General features: G+C 39.6%; 1 protein-coding gene across 4 annotated transcripts in view; it reads left to right on the top strand.

Annotated features, from left to right (window-relative positions):
* Nucleotides 1–21,001, top strand: part of PRKG1 (protein kinase cGMP-dependent 1) — a 532,766-nt gene that overhangs the window by 445,917 nt on the left and 65,848 nt on the right. For 3 of the 4 annotated variants that reach the window (XM_030030117.1, XM_030030116.2, XM_041127346.1), the window contains 2 exons: nucleotides 6,757–6,822; nucleotides 15,395–15,469. In XM_030030117.1, coding sequence (XP_029885977.1) covers nucleotides 6,757–6,822; nucleotides 15,395–15,469 — 141 coding nt within the window. Of the gene's footprint in view, nucleotides 1–3,912; nucleotides 4,022–6,756; nucleotides 6,823–15,394; nucleotides 15,470–21,001 lie in introns of those variants that run through there. The other variant, XM_041127344.1, reaches the window with a different exon arrangement.

The following is a 21,001-nucleotide window of genomic DNA, read 5'->3' on the forward strand; positions in this document are numbered from 1 at the left end:
TGCAGCAGAATTTCTCTGTGTTATCAATACTTTTTGCCCTCTGCATCTCCCCATTTGCTTCCAAGGGGCAGGACTGGGTTCCATATTATCATATTATATATGATAGTGCCTGTTACAGTGCTTCTGTTTTAATTAATACTATTTTCTGGCAATGTTTATCTGCATTACATCTATGGATATCAACATAGGTAGTCTGATAACGTAACACTTTTTAATTCAGCAGAATCACTGTGTCAGATCTGTAATCCAATAATAACAGCAGCCATCTCTTGCGTAGTTTCTTCTGTCTGTAGACCCAGGGGATGACACAGTAAGTAAAAGCATTTTTCTCATTGTAATGCAGGAATCATATAGTGATATTTAGCAATATAGTGAAATACAGGAAATATTCATATATATAGAAATACATTCCTATACAGGACTACAGTGAAATATAGGAATATAGGAATCAGATCGTGAAATGGCTTATTCAAGGCTGGGCTGTAGGCAGTGGCAAGGCAGACAAGGGAGCAGTCACAGTCCAGTGCAGTATTTCTAACAGTGGTTGTTTCCCCAAATATATATGAGGGTTGCAAAATTTATATATATATATTTCAGATTACAACATTTACATTAATACCAAAATAAACTGTATTTTATGTAAACTGGGCTTGATTTTCTGTCATTCATGAAACTGAAAAGGAGAAGCCCTCCAGGTGTTTCCATTTTCATGAAGTAACATCCCTCATTAATACGAAGCAGAAAATAATTGTCAGACTTCACACAGCATCCTGAAATGATCCCACCTCATCATGACTTGTTGGGAGAATTTTGAGTTAAAACTTGGCATAATCTTAGCAGCAGTTTTGGGGATTCGTTTGGGTTTCATTTGCTTTTAGAAGTGTCAGTACAGTAAGGACAGAGCAGAATTTTTTTGACCAACAGAGTCTTGAAAGACCTGTTTCACCATCTCTGAGTCCTTAACTTGGTAATTATTAAAATCAGTTATCAGAAAGGGCTCTTTTCTGTAAATCTATTGTGCAGTCCTTGCCAGGGCTTAAACCTTTCAGCTGGAGCCACTCAGAGTATAAATATATGTTAGAAACAGTAAGTAAGTGCTAATGATAAGCTCCCAAGACATAAAACAAATTATTAGAATGGGTTGGTGCATTTTCTAGCCTATTTGGAGAGCCGTACAGTTTGCTTATATTGAATAAAAAACCTGTAAAAGAGTATTTTTAAACCATTTTGTCTGAACAAACTGAAATGTTGTTCTATGAGAAATGTTTCCTTTTCCCAGTAGCCATATAGCCTAAATTGCACAGGATCGCAGGTGGTTGTGTGTGCATTTTGATACGTGCCTTCAAATTGGAGTACCTTGAAGCAAAATCTCTTTCCTATCATACGTATTTCATTCCCTTTATAGAAGGTGCGGTTTTAATGCCTATGGGGATTTTCATAGGTTTTATTGAATGGTGTAACTCTTTTCAAGTGAAGCTTTTTCAAGTTGCATGTTTTATTAGGTTCGCATTAAAATTTTTAGAAGTTTAGTAGACCACATTGTATTTATTAATTCCAGTAACGTATTTTTATAGTCAAAACCAATGGCAAATGGACGTTGTGTTCTCAGAAAGCTGAAGTGTTGGGAAACATCAGTCTATAAGGGGTGTTTTTCCTGTATGGAAATCAGTCAATAGATCCAGGTAACTGATACAGACCATGGCTTACACCATCAGTCATGATGGACCACATCACCATTCTGTAGGTCTGCACTGACTTGACTTCAGTGATGGCTACTGAGAAAAAGTAGGAAAGAGGGTGCAGGGTGGCACAAACTGTACCAGCTGAGGGTACCATAAAATAAACCCACATTTTTGCTTCCATGTGTGTTAGGTGGTCACATAATTTACAAGAACAGTTGTAATGTTTCAGATAAAACTTCCTACAGGTGACACCTGTCTTGATCAAACTGTGTTTCCTGGGAAGAGCGATGGCCATCCTATCTAAATGGGCTTGTAGATTGCCAAAGGGCTATTGGCTGCAGCAGTATCCCAAAATGTATATTTAGCATTGTTTGGAGGTTTTATTTCTTTCTCTAAAAATGATGATAACCCATTTTTCTTTGACCAAGTAACTGAAGGACCTTGACCAGCCACCAAGAGGAGATGGGTCAGTGTCTGGTCCTTGGTGGTTGCTCTGCAGAAGCTGCTGCTGCCTGGAGAGGTCTATAGTAGAAGGCTCAAGTCCCATGGGGCATCTGGAAATGAGTGTTTAGGTCATTTAAACTTGAGAATCGTGTTAATGAGGGTTTTCAAAGAAAAGATGGAAAGAAAAAATGAGATCTTCCCTGATGGGTTTTAAAAATTTACCACAGGAAGACTATCCGGAGGTTCCTAATTTGCTGATATTCAAGTTCTTTAATGCATTTTACGGCTTTCTGCCACTGTACACTTGACCTTGTTACAGTATTTTTAATAAGGTTGATTTCAAGTATTTAGAAAAAGGCATGTCAGAAATAAGTGAAAGGAAAAAAATATGGGAAAAATCAGTTATTAACTTGAATTTAGTGGTAATAGCTCAAACCCCAGGATCTCTACCTCCCCTTATTACTTTGTTGGGTGTTTTCTGATTACACCATGACTTTCACATGGGAGATAAAAATTATCTTTATTGGGTATTCCGAGTAGTGGTACCCAAATTTGGCAATCTTCTGGAAAACTAACCCTAGCTCTATCCTTTAAAGAGAAGGTTTTGCCTACCTAGAGACCTAAAAATGTCTCTACTATATTTTAGCTTGAAATCAATTTTGACTGACAAAATGCCAGTCCCGAGATGAGCAGAAGAGGCTCAGCTGTAAATGTGATACTTCCTGCAGCAGGGTACTCGCACCTCATAATAAATGCTATTTTGTGCCAGGAGGCTGCGTCTGGGGGGGATCGATCCCAAAAGCTGGACAGACATCATGCCAGGGTTGCACAAGTTGCATCCATCTTCTGGGAAGGACTCAGAGCAGTGTTTGCTGGCAGCGTAACAGCAAGTTTCAAGCAAATAGAAGGGTATATTGTTAAATTAAATCATCCAAATGTAGTTTCCATTTATTTGAAGAATTATATCAGCATTATTAAGGGATTAGGTGTGGTAGGAGCTATGAGAGCTGGTGTTGGAGCAGGACTTTGATGAGTTAGGTGATGTAGGAAGGTAAAAAAGCAAAAGATGGGAATCATCTCAAAATTTTTAAACCTACGATAAATTTTTACAGCCTAAGGTAAAAGCAGGGAACAGAGGTTGATGTATGACCTTATCTCTGATTAAAGCTGCCTATATCTTTCATATTTGCATTTTCCAACACAGCTTTATAAATAGTCTGATCGATACACTTTTATCAGAAAAGTTCCTGGAAATGGTTAAAAAAAACCATCATTCTTAAATTAAGTTGTTAGCAGCTTATCAGAAGCAAAATTGTTGAAACTTCACGAGTTATGTGTGGTGAACTGGGCAACAAATTGTAATGAGAGAAAAAAATATGCATTTCATCTCTTAAATAATGTACTCATGTTTATAGTGATGTGATAACATGCTTTGAGAGAACTTTAGGAACATGGATAACATTGCCATCTAATTCCACCATGGGGTTAAGGAGCTGAAGAGCGGCAGTACAAGGTCTCCTGCCCCGGTTTTTGGCACGTGCCCGGGGCAGGAGCTGTGCCCGCTTGTGTGCAGCCGTGTACCTCTTTGTGGCTCCAAAATACCCTCTGCTTGTGTTTCCCAATGATGCACCCTAGAAACTCTCCCCCAGCAGCTGTGACCTTTCTCCAAGTCCCGAAGTTTGAAGCTGGAGGGGCTGTAAAATACCAGAGCTCACCCAGAGGACAAAATATAGTAACTGGTTGGCAGGAAGCAGGCATTTTCCCAGGAGGAAATGGTGGAGGCAAACAGTAGCGATGGAGTATTCGGAGAGTGAAGGCAATTCCTCTGACGAAGAGTGCTGTTTCTCAGGGAGCAGCGATGAGTACTCCTGCGACGAAGTCCAGAAAGCATCTGAGTCAGTGCTCGCAAGCAAGCCTTTCACATAATTCCTTGTGGCATTTGATGGTGTGCACTTCTAATAATTACTTATTGCATTTAATGCCCTGCACTTCTAATAGCTACTTCAGCATTTAGTGCCGTGCTCTTTTAGCAATTACTAGTTGCATTTAATGCCCTGTACTTCTAGTAATTACTTTTGCATTTAATGCTGTGCGCTTCTAGTAATTACTTGTTGCATTTAATGCCATGCACTTCAAATAATTACTTGTTGCATTTAATACCATGTGCTTTAGCTGGTGGCTGCCTGTCGAAATGTTACGTTTTAAACCATGGACTGACAAGTTGTTTTGCTTGAAGGCGACTGAGGTTAATTTGTAGATCAGTGGCATGGCCCTAGGTATGTGTGTCATTTTTAAGCCTATGTGAGGTGTTGGCAGTGTTTGGAAGTCTAAGTATGTCTTGTATTTGACAGCTGATGCACGTAAAGGTTTAACATATGTATGGAACTGAAAATACATTGATTTTTTCCTTCTGTTTTTAGAAACTTCATGAGATTTTTAATCCTGCTTGCAGCCTGATTGGTAAACACCCCCTAACACGAGAGCATGCAAGGTTTATAAACCCACTTACAATTGATTTAGACTGTGGAAATGGAAAGCTGCTTTCCCTTGTCGGTCCCTTCATTCGGTATTTGCAGGACAAGGGTCCTGCAGCAGTGGCAGCAGGGGGGTTGTATGCAAGGATGTGGAGGATGGGTTTGGAGATACCCAAAGACAGTGATTTCTTGACTTAACACTTCATATGTGAGCCACTTTATCATCCATTAAAAACCCCTGTTTTTTCCCTGACTTTCCAGTTATTTCTACTTGTGCAGAACATAAGGAAACCTCAGAATTGCGTGGCTTTCTGCATTACAAAAACCCTGCCGTCCCTCTGGTTCGGGTGTTTGTGCGAAGTGAAATGCCCTTTAGGAAAGTGCCTTCATTCTACGTTAATTTCATGCTGATTAAAAAGATGTATTAAGTACAAGATAGTGGAAACTGTAACAGTTACTTGTGTGTTTTAATCTCCAATGTTAAGGTTTATTTAAAATGTTTTAACTGAAGCCACCAATAGCTGTGTTTTACTTATCTGTAGTCATATAACTGTAATATAGTAACTATAATCAGGTCTGTAACTATAAAGGTATAAGCAGTCTTTTTGTGGCAGAAAGGCATCTGAGATAATGGGACAATATGTTAAGTTTTAACTGGAATTAATGAACCAAAAAGTTTGCATACTCGTTTTAATGTATTAATATACTGTCAAAAGTTAGCTACAGCAACTTAATGGGATATTAAATATTATCATTCCTTATCGTCTCTATATTTACCAAAGTTTTAGAAGTTAATAGAGATAATTTTCTACTGCTATTTGGCTATTTCTTTCTACTTGCTTTAAATTATCCTGATTTTGTTTATCAATATGGATAAATTAGCATCAATACCCACTTAATTTCATTGAAAATAGACTCAATGACAGCATTTGAATGTAGGCTTGAATGTTAATGTTTCTTTCATTGGTATTTCTGCTTGCTCTGTTTTAAAGATACTAAAGTAAAGATAGCTCAAAAGTAATTAAAGTTAATTAAAGTTACCTTAAAGGGAGAGTGCATATTCCTGTATGAGTGCACATGCACCACCCTTTTTTTTTTTTACTATATTACTTCTTTAATACCTCCAATCTTTAAACAGCGGAACTGCTATTTCTAACAGCTTTTTTAAATCTCATTTTCTGCTTCAGTGGAAATGTACAGTGGTTTTCTAGTCTAAATGAATTAGGTGTGTTTAAAAGAGGTGGGTCTCTTTTGCCTGTAATCCACTTACCCTTCATACAGGGAAAAGTTTGGAGAGAATTTGAATAAAACAGCAACTCTGAATCCTGTACATTTGTTTGGCCAACACAGAAAATGCAACGGCCTCTCTTAAACCCTGAGGAAACACTGAATCAGTCTGATTAAAATGAATTAAATTCACATTTTATAGCTTGGACTGGCCACGGCCAAATTCTCAGTGGGGCAGTGAAAGGGAGAACACAAAGCATTTGGTAATGAAGATATAGAAAAAATTCAAAGTGCAATATTTTTAATTTCTGAAGAGCTGGTGAAAAGTACCAGCACAGTGTTTTAATGCCAGGACCTTTCAAAAGCTCCGTCATAATTGTGTCCCTTTTGTAGGCACAATCCCAGCCTCCCCTGTGCCCAGATAGCAAATGCATAGCGAGTCCTATAGCCTACTGTATACGTTGTACCTGCTTTGAGTAGCAGAGCTGACGTCCTACTTAACTAGATGCTTCGTGTTCTGACACTGAGATACTAAGTAGGTTTTTGGGGAGAAGGACATAAGCAGAAGTCTAAATGTTCATAAATGAATCTATGCAAATAGCTAATATTTTGATAGAAATGTTTCTATGCACAAACGTGCATAGTAAGAAATGAGTTTTTGCCTAAAACTGATGAAAAGCATGGGCTGATGCGTGGCTGGATGTTTTATTTACAAGGGTAGCCTGTTTCTTTCCTTCTGTTCATGCGTGGGTTTTAGCTTTTGTGTGCTTGAAGCCTGTACAGATGATGAGCATCAAATCAATATAGGGAAAAGCTGTGAAACCCAGAAATTTATTCTTGAAGTGCTTTAAGAATGCTGTATGTTTGGAAATAAACAGATTGTCATGAAAATAATACAGCTTACTTAAGAAATATATTTTTTCTTTCAGGGAAGATGTCAGAACAGCCAACGTCATTGCAGCTGAAGCGGTAACTTGTCTGGTCATAGACAGAGAGTAAGTACATAATTTTCCTGCCTTGGGGTGGGGTGTATCTCCAGTTCATACCTTTTACAGTTTTTAACTAGAGCCTTTGATCATTTTCTCCAGAAATGACCTTCAGAGAGGTCATTTAATTTTGAGTAGTACAGTCACAGTATATGTGTGTCCTTGATGAAGGAGAGGGAGGGTCCCCCTAAATCAATAAGAGAAAACTCAGTAGTGACAAATGCAGACAATTAAGAAGCGCAGAAAGACAAAATGGAAATAAATGGGGAGATAGCATTACTGTGGAAAAGGATCCAGGCATTAAGGGTGGAACACAGATTGAGTTTGATTTGGCAAAATGTCATGAAAGGCATTGTCATTCTGGCAAATGTTAGAGCAAGATGTTGTTATTCTAGTCCCTGTGGGGATGGAGAGCCCTCATCCAAAGGACGTAACCCTGCTCGAAGCTCTGCAGCTCAAAGGAGATAGAGGACATCAGAAGAGTAAAATCATGTCTTATAGAGGGAGCTTGAAGGAATTGGGGGGGGGGGGGGGGGGGGTTAATCTAGAAAAGAAATGCCTGGGCTCCAGAAAACAGTGCTGCAAATTCAACTTCTCTCTGCAGTTGTTGGGAATGGGATTTAAAAAAATCAGCATCACCTTGAAAATTCAACATGAGTCTTGAGGTGATTTTCCAGTTGTGAGAGCAGTGAAGTACTGGCATAGACCATCAAAACGTAGGGACAAAGCTTCCACAGGACTCCTTCCAAGGGAATGTAGGTCTGTGAAACCACAAGAGACATGGATAGGATGAATGGGGATTGACTTTTCACTGCTTCCCCCAGTGCAAGAGCTTAAAGCAACCTGCAGGAGGGAGGTGAAAGCCAAAAGGAGGCAGCTTTTCACACAGGGATTGCTCACAGAGCTGCAGGAAAACAGGAAGAGTTTGCAAGTGTTCAAAAGGAAAATAAATCCTTTGGACTTATTAAATATGTAGGACCTACCTCTGGGCTAGGAAGTTTTGGAGGTGCATAGGAGAGTACCAAGGCAAATATCACAAATGGTTGCTCTGTCCTTGAACTCCTCCCTGAGCACATTGTCTTGATGCAAGACACCATCAAAGGTCGGACACTGGGTTAGGAGTGACCTCTGAAGCGCTTCTTATATTCTGATGAGATATATGAGAGATGCTCAAGTATCTTGTAGGGATGATCTACATACACTCAATCCTACTTTAATACAAGTGTTTTGTGTTCAGTTAGCCCTTGAGAATTCTTACAGTCCTTCATTTCTAGAAATCTAATGTTCTGTAATGGCTGAACTGGGGGATAATCCTAGGTCTTCTGATATGTTAGTTTGTTTATGATCAATTAAAAAAAATTATGGTCTATCTGTTGAAAATAGATGATGAACTTCAGGACTGTCAGCCAAGTGGCTTGCTTTCACATACACAAGCCAGGTAGCCTGATAGATAAAAGACACACTATCCCTTATCATTCTGTGGGGCAAAGAGAAGAAGAGTTGACATAATTAGATAATTTAGCAGGCATTAGTTCAGAGACATACAAAGCAACAAGTAATTTATGCATTTTTTCTGAACACTTCTGTAAGGGATGTTTTTGTTTTGCACTGTAAGCGTTAAAAAAACCCAAATAACTAGTAGTTGCAGAGTCAGTCATTCCTGATCATTTTACAGACTGTTTCTTTGCTTGTCTCTTGTGCCTTTTCCTCAGTATATAATGCCTTTGAAATAGTAAGAAAGTACAAGTTAAATTTAACGGAGGGAGCTGTAGTTAATCTATACCAGAGATTCTAGTAATGCTCTGCAATTAGTAGCAGTGTAATGCTATTTATAAGAATCCTATTTATAGTGCAAGAAAAGTAATGCTATTTATAGCACTATTTATAGTTCAAGGAAGGTTGTCCTGTGTCCTGACCAGTTCTGACTTTTTGTGATAGCTCTTCTCTTAGATGATTATTTTATAGGCATGCAAATAACTGTAGAAGCTAATTTTAATATCGAGAAAATCTACTAAGGCTTCTGTGAATTTGAAAAATTGTGCAGACACTGTTCTGTTAATGAGGAAAAATAGCATTTCTTTATATCCAGATACACAGAATATTACATTTGGTTTGTTACGGTGGTCATGGTAAATGTTCACATTGAGTTATACGCACGGTAGCAATGGAAACTGGAAGTCAGCTTTACCAACAGTTGGAAGCTGTTCTGCACAGAAGGAGGAGTGATGCATGTCATTAAGGTTGCCTAATAATTTCTATTACAGGACAAGCTCTTTGCTTAATCAAATGTAACTATTGAAGCAGCAATTTTCATGCTCTGTGTGTGTCTCGATCTGAAACATTTCAGCAAAATTGATATTGCAATTTCAAAGAACAAGTTATGGGAAAATATCATTCTCTTAATGGTCAATTCATTTCCCTGAGAAACTGCAGAATTTCAGTCTTACTGACAGTAGGGGTTAATATTACCCATTGGCATTATCTTGTCATCAGGGTAACTCTTCCAGCTTCCTCGTAAGAGTCTTCCCAAGACATCAAAAGATTGTTCCACAACACCTGAGAGCCACGCTGCCAATACAGCTGCCGTACTCCCATGTAGTTAACACTTGAACTGTAAGAGTCACACCTTGGTATCACAGCAAGTTATTCCTAAGAGAGATGGAAGACTGGTCTCTGGATTTGGCAATATGATGAGCAATTGCAGGGCTGTTTTAGTTGCTGGAGGGTTTTGAGGGTAATAATACAGAAAGCTTTCTTTCTAGGCATCAGCCAGGCCACCAAGCAAGATCTGGGTGAGCTGGGTTTGAAATGGGACATTGCTTAAGCATGAAAAGATGAAATGGTTTGCCTAAAATAATTTCTGAAATTCAAAAAGTATGTATTAAAATGGTACAGGGGTGAAGCAGTGGCAGTTGTAAATACTATGAGGAAAGCCAAACTGTAGTCCATGGTGGGTCTTTAATTACCAAACTCTCATGATGTCAGTGCTGCCTTGCTTTTTAATTTCCTTGTGAAACAAGAAGGCCTTTACAGTCACAAAAACACCTCAAAGATGCCCAAGAAGTCATCTAGCTATTTCTTGCAAATCTATGTAGACGTGCTTTGCAACAATGGATTTTCAGCATCCTTTTCTGATGTAGAAACAAGCAGAGTCAAGATATAACAAAGAAAACGACTGGCAGCGCAGCAAGCATTTGATGTGTCCCACAGACTTTAAGCCATTTTGTTCCCACTTGTCCTTGTCCTGAAGATATTTGTTACAAAGGACAACATTGACATTCTTTCTGTCTTGCAATTATCTTTTTTAAGTCCCTTCCTTTACCATAATGATGGATTTCAGTGGGATTTGGTCCTTTACACTCCCTGGCTTCATCAGCAGTCTTCACCATACAGGAGGTAAGATGAAGCCGATCATCCAGCTCCAACCAAGCTGTAGGAGAAATTTCAGCTGACTTTGCTAAGGCTTAACATCAGATTATGCCACCTTTCATTCCCATGTGAATGAATAAATGTTGCTCATGAACAACCTGCGAGTTGAACATCCTTTTCTCTAAATTGGAGAGATATGGACTGTTTGGTGGGTAAGGAATTGGCTGGATGGTCGCATCTGGAGAGCAGTGGTTAATGGCTCAATGTCTGGATGGAGATCAGTGACAATTGGTGTCCCTCAGGGGTCCATGTTGGGACCAGAACTGTTTAGTGTCTTCATCAGTGACATAGACTGTGGGATTGAGTGCACCCTCAGCAAATTTACAGACAACACCAAGTTGAGTGGTGCAGTTGGCATGCCTGAGGGATGGGATGCCATGCAGAGGGACCTGGACAAGCTTGAGAAATGGGCCCGTGTGAACCTCATGAGGTTCAACAAGGCCACGTGCAAGGTCCTGCACCTGGGTCAGGGCAACCCCTGGTATCAGTACAGGCTGGGGGATGAAGGGATTGAGAGCAGCCTTGGGGGTACTGGCAGATGAAAAGCTGGACATGAGCCAACAATGTGCGTTTGCAGCCCAGAAAGCCAACCATATCCTGAGCTGCATTAAAAGAAGTGTGACCAGCAGGTTGAGGGAGGCGATTCTCCCCCTCTACTCCGCTCTCGTGAGACCCACCTGCAGTACTGTGTCCAGCTCGGGTCCTCAGCACAGGAAAGACCTGGAGCTGTTGGAGCGGGTCCAGAGGAAGGCCGCAAAAATGATCAGATGGATGGAGCACCTCTCCTGTGAGGAAAGGCTGAGAGAGCTGGGGTTGTTCAGCCTGGAGAAGAGAAGGCTCCAGGGAGACCTTACTGTGGCCTTTCAGTATTTAAAGGGGGCTTATAAGAAAGACTGAGAGAGACCTTTTAGTAGGGCCTGTAACAATAGGACAAGAGATAATGGTTTTAAACTTAAAGAGGGTAGATTCAGACTAAATACAAGGAAGACATTTTTTACAATGAGGGTGGTGAAACACTGGCACAGGTTGCCCAGAGAGGTGGTAGATGCCCCATCCCTGGAGGTGTTCAAGGTCGTGTTGGACGGGGCTCTGGGCAACCTATAGTGATACTGCAGTAATTCATCCTCTAGCAAGAACCTAATTGTGGGAGATGCATGATGTTTTTGCCTCCAAAGTGTTTCAAGCTTGGCCCTGTCGTGGCTCATGTTAGTGAATTTTCCCTGGAGAGGTTACTAGATTTGTTGCAGAAATACAGTTGGACTGATTGGGGAAAAGTTAACAATTATGATATGCTCAATTTGATGGATTGGTCCTCTAGGAAATTTTCTATAAAACGTCTTCTGATAAAAATTGTGTAGACACAAGTGGGACAACCTTGACCATCTGTTTTGTAAATCAATTTGAATAAACATGGACAGACACACTTTACTTGCAGCTACTTTGTTTGGAGATAAAACAGGAGGAAAAGGTTCAAAACCTGTTCCTAACATTTTGGTTGTTATTGGGACCCTGAGAGAGAAGTTGGTGCAACTTTTTAAACTTTTTTTTTTTTACATGTACCTTTTGAACCTGAAAGAGTGTTTGAAAATGTTCATCGATTCTCCTGAACTATAAGAATATTTACACTGAAGTTGATTTGGGTTCATCTTTTATTTATATGTGATTTTTTTTTCTTCCATATAATGTATTTATGTTGATAACAATATTTTGCTGGAGCACTGAGATGTACCAGGTGTAAATGTTGTGGGTGCTGGGAGTACAAAATTGCCTAATGCAAATGTTAGAGAGGGGAGCTGAAGGATAAGAGCCACTAAAACTCAAGGCACAGCTGCTGCTGACAGAGGCTGGTAGTGCTACAAAAGTATGTGGTATTTGCAGATACTGAGTGCTAAATGCTGTTTTTTCTGTTCATTGTCTTCTTCGGTTACACATATCAAGATGATACAGGTTATTTTAAGGAAGCATTTTAAATACATCAGGTATTTTCAGATTTTTCATTTTGCATTTTACATTTTTGTCTGTACTTAAAAGGCTGATTTTGTTTTTTAACGGGGATAGCTATGAGGTGTCAAGAAAGGTTACTGTATCAACCCTTTTGGCAATGGAAATTGGAGAAAAATAAAATAAAAAAAGTATTATCCTAGCATGACTGACCCTATACAAGCTGAGCTGAACTCTTTCATTGGAGATTTTAGGTTTTGCTGCTTTACTGCTTTTCCCAGTTGGGGTGAAGTTTATCCATGGAGAAAATTGGTTATGAGGAGAGAATAGAAAAAAATGAAAAGAGAAGACTATGCAAAGAAAAAAATGAGAATTTTTCTGATTAATTCTTGGTGAAGTTGTGACCAAGATGATACTTCAACAGTGTTGAGATAGGCAATAAAAAAGTAACTCGAGTGAACTGCAGTATCTTGCAGAGTCCCAAGTTTTGCTTAAGATATTTTAATAAAAGCTTAAGGATATTAGACAAACTGTTGTTAGTCCTTTCAGTGACTTTTTCTTATTTGCCCATATAATGTTTCACTAGACAAAGATTTATTTGCATTGCCAAAAAAAATTTGGATGTTTAATCCTGCCACATTTTCCTAACCACATGAAAGCAAAACAAGCCTAGCTATTTTAGATTGCATTTTAAGCCTTAGGTCATGTCTTATAGCATTCCAGGAGGAGTACAGTATTACTGTGTCTCCCTTAATTGTCTAAATATCTGTTTGTGGTGCAAGTGAGCATTAACATACACATCTTGCTTTGCTTTCACTGTCATCTTTCAAGAGTTTTGCTTTATCCTCTGGCACATCTTCAGCACAAGAAAGATAAACCTTGATGTGTTAAATGAGCTGAATTTTTTGTATTTTCACTGCTGGGTAAGGAATTTGGGGTTGAAAAGATACTCTGGTGATTAACACATCTTAATATTGAAAATTACAGCTTGCCTTGTTAAAAAACCCTAACACGATTTCCATGCAAGAGCAAAGGGCTCTTTGCCTTCTCTTCCTCATTAATGAGTTCCCGTTGCTTTCCCCGTGCTGTGTAAATGATTCCCTAGATTGTGCCATTTAAAATATTACAAATTAAACAAAGTGGAAAACTCTAGGAATTTGTGTGGGCAGAGGATATTTCCAGAGCGGCAATGACTGTAATTACACAAAAGGCCCATTACAGCAGCTCTAGATCCAAACCAGTATAAATACCTCTCCCAGCTGTGAGCTCTTGCCTCATATTTATTACAATAATAGGTAAAATATGGCTTTTTCCAGCTGCTGTTCATAAAGCAAGATAATTAAGCCTCCTTTTGTTCTTCTGGAAGTCGTGTCCCTGCTTGCTGTGTGCACATGGGGTGCCTTGCTTAGGGTCAGGCATCTCCTGATGCAGCAGGACACTTAAGTACCCACTTAAGACCATATGGCATGTGTAAGCTCCTTGGGCAAAGCACCGTCCAAACTGTTTTATTGCACTCAAGGCCAAAGGGAGTGCAAAGTCACCCTGGTTAACCTCGTACGTTGCAGGATATTGCATTTCCCAGAGCTGCCCTCCGCTCAACCCAAATACATTAAGTTGATGAATTCTGCTCATTGCTGTATTTTCACAAACAGCTGGGGTTTGGAGCTTTTCGGTCAGTAGGTTGTTCATCTGTGGCTCTTTATCCTACATAACGTCATGTTATCTGAAACCAAAGGATTTAGGGAGAAAAATGCGAACGATCTGCAAACTGTTACCTTTATTAACCTGCCCTGTATTTTCCTCACCTGCTGAATAGCATTAATTCTCTTTCATCCTAAAAGTCTTCGTTGAGAGAGTGCCATATTAAATATTCTGTTCTTATTCCTAAACTGGTAAATATGGTCCTAAATGGTGATATTTTTTTTTCCAAATTTTTTCAAGTCTTCAATTAAATTTTTTTTCAACTTCTTAATAGCCATTTCTGTTCTTCAGGTCTATGTTTAGTGCCTCAGGAGTGTCACGAACATATAGAAGCCAGAGGAACTGCAGGACTTTCATTTCTGAAGCTGTGACCTTAAGGCAGAGATTATTCAAGAGACTGTAGTTTGCAGCAGTTTGTCCTTTCAAATTAGCCTAGTTCTTTTCTAATTTTGCAAATGGTGCTTGCTTTCTTGAAAAAAAAACCTGTGTGACAGACATGCTGGGAATAATGGAAATGCATAGTAGGAGCTATGCTTTTCACCTGGAATATTTTCAGTTATAGGTATTAATTGATTTCAATTATTAAAATTACTAAAAATATTCCATTTCTACTTCTTATTTAGTCTCTGACACTGTGTAATATCACTACCAAAGACATAACGGTTGTATTTTTTATTTTTTCTTCTCTGGAGTGTTGCTTGTTAGTTGATTAAATAGTCATTGGGTCCATTTGTTTGAGTCACTCATGATATAAAAAGATTTTCTAATTCTTTTTCCAATATGTCTATGCCCTTTGTATCTCCCCTGGGACAGAGGATGGTGTTAGGGGACTGCTCAAGCTACTCGCAGCTTGTACGGAAGACAGCTCAGCACCAAGTGTATCAGGCCCTCCTAACATTTCACCCCATCTTACTCCATTTAACCCAATTAAAGCCAAATTTCCTCTTAAATGTTATCAAGCAGTTTGGCTTATGACAATTTGTTTGCCTTTCTGCCCTCACTTTCTTTTCCTTCTCTGCCCCCCCCCCCCCCCCCCCGCCCATTTTATTTCTCTCTGCTGTTTCTTTGGTCACTTTTTCTCTTAAGATGAGAAAGCTAAGACACAGAAATAAAGATTATCCTTCACTTTGAAAGCAGAGAGATTTCTAGGGTTTCTGGTTGGAGGACAGGGATAAGGTGGTAGCACCTCACCGTCATGAGACTACCAGCTACATTGACGGATATTGACGGGAGGGAAAACTTCAGCAGTAATTGCAGGGGGCTCAGTCCCTAAAAAAGGTGGATAAATAAGTTTGGATCTTCTTGGCATCGGTGATTGCATTTCCACCCCTTTTCCAGCATGTCTGAGGCCGTGTTTCCCAGCAGATGCTGGGCCCTGGCCCTGGTTTGGTTGGTCACGGCCATCCCCAGCATCAATGGATGGCTCCTGGTTGCTGCCAAAGAGCCATGTTGGCTTGCTCAACTCCCAAATGGAGACTCTTCCTCTAAAAATGCCCCTTTGTTTTTACAGCTCCTTCAAACATCTGATTGGCGGCCTAGATGATGTTTCCAATAAAGCCTATGAAGATGCAGAAGCAAAAGCAAAGTAAGTGTTGCTCGTTGTGTTCAGCATAAAGTCTTAACCTCATTTTTATTGATGGTACATCACTCATATGTACTCATATGTACTCATATTGATGGTACATCACTGTAATTCAAAAAACTCCTGCTTTTTCTCAACACAATAGTATAAAACAGCTTAAAAAGTAGTGAATTAGGTGCTTACTCTGAATTTTCCTCTGGATTAATTTCCTTCTGTCTCCCTGGCTTTCTTCATGAACATGGGAGGACCGGAGGGAGATGGATCTCCTCAGGCCAGTGCCCAAAGCCAGGTGGTCCCAAGGTCTGTCTTAATCACAACATTTGAGTCCTCAGAAGTGTTGGATGTTCAAAAAATTCTCTTGAAATATTTTAACATGAGAAACTGCAGATCTTGGAAAGCTGTAGTAGTGAAGGAAACTGTTGAATACGACTTGTTTCTTTAGAGAACTCTGATTTTTCTGAGACATTTTCACAAAGTCAAAATGTGTTCCGAGACAAAAAATGGGAAATTGAGTTTGTCATTTTTGAATGAATACTAGAGCTACCTTGATGTGAAGCAATATATTCATCTAAAGTCTTACTATAAATGTACATTCTTTTCAGAAGTGAGCTGTAGTGTATTGTGATTTAAAAATATTTCAAAAAAAACGCTACTCTTCATTCATTTTTGATCTACAGTTTGTTTTTAATAGGAAAACTTTGTTCTGTCTGTACTTTGATTCTATACCAACAATAAAGCTTTTGAAGAGGAATGTGTTCTGATTAGAGGGATACTGAATATAAGCCAATATTATTCAAAGGCAAAAGTTGTTTAAAAGAAAACTGAAGTTGCTCTACACAAAATTATTTTACTTGTCCTCTTATAAAATAATCTTACTTCTTTTCTGATTTTTTTATTACCACATTAAAGAAGGGGATAGGTGTTTTCTCAAAGTCAAATGCTCGGTGTGACTGTTAATCAGTGGTCTGCAGCCATCTAAATTTAAGATTGCTCTTAAGTTATATATAGTAACTTCTCATTAAACCAAAGGGGTTTGAAATAGTGTATAACAAAGGTATTTGGCACTTCTGTGGAGAGAAAATGAGAAGCCTTAATTAGTTAGTTGATTAAAAATAACTTTTTGTTTGTTTGTTTCAGAAAGTAAATACTGAATCCCAAGAAATTCAGTTTCTTGAACAAGACTTGCTAATATTGCAAAGTACCCACAAATTAAGATAGTATTTTCTTTTTTATCATCTTTCAATGATACTTGAAATGCATTTTTAATGATGTTTAATTTATTTTAAGGTACTAGAAGGCACCCCAGGGTTGCATTTTAGTTTAGAATAGTATTTCCCTGCCCCAAATCAAACATGTAAGCTTTCTTCTTCAAATGCTGAAGTCCCCTAAAATTCTTGTTGACTTAATTAAAAAGGCAGGAGGCTATCAGCCTCTTCTACCACCCCAGAAAACCGGTATTTGGGGCACAGAGTGCAAAGTCAAATGGACACAGTGCTATAGCAGCAGAGAACTAGCTATTAGATATTATAGATAAATATATATTAGTATTATATATATTAGCTATTAGCACCAGCTGAAAACATGGCATTTTAATGCCAGTAGCAGCTTATGCAAAGCATTTTACAAAGTGTTGGAAAATTAACTTAAGCAGCTTCAGAGAGATGGTCCCAAGTATCCCAGGCATGTGCTATTATTATTTTAGATTTTTTTTTTTTTTTTTTTTTAGTGTTACTATTTGGAATATACTGATTTCTGTCTGAACAAAAGGGAAGAAAACATTGGTAATGAAACTGGGGATTTTTTGTTTTAGTAATAACAAGATGTTGTTATCACAGAAGCTTTTATAAGGTTACACCACAACCCATTAGCACCAAGCAAAATTTGCAAATAGGACTTGCCACTTCCCATTTCATAGTCTGTCTTTTCACATCTACGATTTTAAGCTCTATTATTAATAGAATATCACGTAGTAATTTATTATCACAGGAAACGTTTGTGTATGCAGATTGTATCGGAGGCTTTTTCAGGGTAGTTTTGTGAGTTTTAGGGAAGGGCTTTCAGGATCCCTTATGCGCTTTATAATGTGGGGGGGGGCAGACTGCAGCTTTGGACCTATTTTGAATAAACTCTTCATTTTGGGAACCAATGGGCTAATGTTGACCTTAACATTTTTGAGCTTTTATCTTCTTTCTTCTTCTTCTCTTATAATGGCAAGTATTTCATCCCAAAGGAAGGGCAAAGCAAAGGATTCTTGGTAATGGAGGAGTTGTTCCCCCAAAGGAGGAATTGATTAATTTTGATAGCATCTTTTCTATCTTAAAAGTCAGAGACCTATGCTTGGGTCCTGTCACTCGAGACTGTAGGTGACAGTGACATTATTGCCCTTTGCATATTGACATTTTGACTTTGAAAAAGCAGAAGGGATCAGTGCTGTCTGCCTGGAGAAACATTCAAAAAAAGGAATGCTTTTTCAAAAGATATGGCATTTATTAGTCAAATACCATATTCACATTTGAAAAAAAAAAAAAGAATAGAAGAGGAGAAAAATGGCAAAGTTATGTGGAGACTAAAGCGAGATGCATTGTAAGCTGTTTCAGAAAGTTTTGTCACTCAAGAGTTACTGTTTCTATATCTCACAAGATAAAACTCCTCTGGGAGAAAAGTCTACTTGGCAGAAATTTTAACCTGGATTACTTTTCAAGCAGCTATTAATTAGCTCCAGCTAGTTGTCCTTCAAGGGCTTATCTTTTCCAAGGGGAGGTTTGGCAAAGGGAAGAACTCAAGACATCAAGTGCATTTGGGTGTGGTGAAGCTTCACACAACTCAAATCACATAAAAACTATTTTTTCCTCTTTTTTTGCATCCTTGTAGCTAGCATCTCATTTTCAGTGCTTGTATGGCAGGTGGCAAAAGGCCTTTGGATGGCTAGAAATTTTCTGTATACCTGTGTCTCACCATGTGTCATGTGGATCAGGATGATCTATGCAAAGGCCAGATGTTCAGCAGATGTAACCATACAGAGTAAATACAAAAGACATCGTTGTGAGACGTCGTTATGGAGTGTCAGAGCCTACTTTTGGCTGGTGTGGTGGCCACATTCAGGGCCAAAATGTGAACAATTTAATATTTTCTTGTCAGTTGCTCGTGGTTAAGAGATGGGAACTGAAATTGTATGTATAAAAATATCTGCAAAATGGCAGCAAATGTATTTTCGTATGAATCTACCCTATCAAGGTGATTATGGAATTCCTGTTAATTTGTAGGCTCCTGTTCAGCAAAAGCACAGATTTAGACTACATCCAATGCAGGGTTCATGTTCCTAAAGCAGGACTTGGGCCATGGGCAGTTCATTGCAGAAATGACTACCAAATTGGTGGCATTGGTGGGATGTTTTTTTATCTCCATGCTGGAGCATGACTCTGGGGTCACAGACCTGGTAGTCCCGGTGCAGACATGACTCAGAGGATGTTAGGCAGAAGTTACAGGGTCAGAAGATCTTTCCATGTATCCAACAGTCCTCCAGCTCTGAAAGGTCTGAACAACTTTTTGTTGAGTTTATCTCTTGGCAGCCTGGTGTTTTCCCAGCCAAGCCTTAAGATGTGGTTAGGGTCCTCCTAGGACGTGGGAAAATGTTCTAGCAATCAAACTGCTGTAGACAGCTGACCTACAACTTTCTATCCTTGGGCATGATTTGAAGGAATGAGCAAGCTCTGCTCAGCTCTTGAAGGCAAAGAAAATACATACCACCATTCAGAAATAGTTCAGCTGAGCAGAGGGGCTTCCTGCACCACTAAATGAGGTGTCACAGGGGGACCGTGGCTTTAGGTATCTGCGTACTGGCCGTGATGGTTGTAGGTGTCTCTCTGTTCTGCATGGGCACCTTTGGATTGTGTCCTAAATGCCTGGCTCTTGGCCTGCACAGGCAGCCAGACGCCCAACACAAGACTATGTCAATGCTCCAGTGGGAAGGTGCCCAGGAGTCCCTGCCAAGCAGACCTCGAAGAAAGTTGTGTTTGTTCTTCAAGGGCTTTGGCCTTCCCTCAAGAAGACATCTCTCTGTCTAGGAAAGCAAGTGTGCACCTGGGCCACTGAAAGCAGTGGAATTCAGCAGAGTTGCTTATGTGCCCAAGCTGAGTCATCTTTGGTGCCACTTTGTGAGCTTCCTTAAAGTCAGGTAACTACAAAAATTATGGCTTTCATCTAAATGGAAGAAACCCTTTTTTTATCCTCATGGTTACAGGGATTGTCTTTATAACATGAGCTTTAACCAGCTAATACCTATTTTGGAGACACTTTTCCCTGATTTTTGCAAGCTTGGGATTGGCAGTTCTCCTTAACATCCATTCTTTGTGTTCAATCTCTTAAATTAGAAATCATCAATGTATCATCTGTGAGACTATATAATTAATATTCTACTCCTCGGATATATTCAGATGAGTTAATAAATTCATTGACTAATGAATATTAGAGTTACATCCTTACCAGAGAAAAAGTGAAGGGAGGAGGCAAACATTTAATTCAGTTCACGTTCTGAGAAAACAGGAGTTTCAGAAGAACAGTGCTCGTGTCCCAGTGTCAGGCCCAGCCACGTTGGTATTTAGGGCATGAAGGAGATATGTAAATATAAGCAGGAGACCCATCTAAGTGCAGATTACCTCCAGATGGAGCCACTACTGCAGCTCTCATAAATCCAAGAGGAAACAGGTGGTTTCTACTGCAGTTGTTGGTGCCAAGTGAGGTAAGGGTTCAGTGAACACTGTTACCTGCAGGCACACAATCCTTCGTGCTGGCATCTTCCTCATCCAGGAACTCCTGAAGGTAATCGCTGCACGCTACTTTAACTGCTAAGAAGGTCATCAGCTGAGGTCCCCTCTAGCTTGGTCCGACCTTTCCGTGACATGGCTGTAGCAAGGGAGAGCCTCTGCCATGGCACAGAGACAAGGATAGCAACAAGGTGGCCCTCCCCACCAAGCTGGGAAAGCTGGCAGCTGCCTGGGCTTTGCCTGGCCAAGCAGAACCTATCCGCTCTGATGACCAGGGTCCCTGCGCTCCTTTTCTACTGTCACATCCAGAATTATCTGATAATGTTGATCTCCTGTGGCAGCGGGGCTTGAAATTAATACCCTATTGAAGTCTAGACGCTGGTGCCTTCACGCTGTTGCTTCAGGCTCTCTGCAGACGTAGGCTATTTTGATTGCACTTTTTGCTTTTTTCTTTTTCATTCCAGCTGCGTTGCAGCCCTGGGGGAATACATCTTGGTACTCACAGCCAAACTTGTCTCCTTTTCATAGGACTCAAGGAGGCAGGGACTTTTGTGTAGGTATACGATACCTTTTCCTTTCCTAGCAGCTCTGGCCCCAAACACCTTTCATCTTTACTTGGGCTGTGTTTTAATACAGAGCTACATCCAAACCTTTTATTTTACTGGCCAGTTGTCACTTTTTTCCCTTTACACCACCTCTCTCACTACATTTATTCATAACAAAGCATCCTAGCAGTTCATTGACTTAGTTTTGGTACAGAGGGTTATTAATA

Source organism: Aquila chrysaetos, chromosome 11 (genome assembly GCF_900496995.4).
Source record: "Aquila chrysaetos chrysaetos chromosome 11, bAquChr1.4, whole genome shotgun sequence".
Taxonomy (NCBI): Eukaryota; Metazoa; Chordata; class Aves; order Accipitriformes; family Accipitridae; genus Aquila; species Aquila chrysaetos.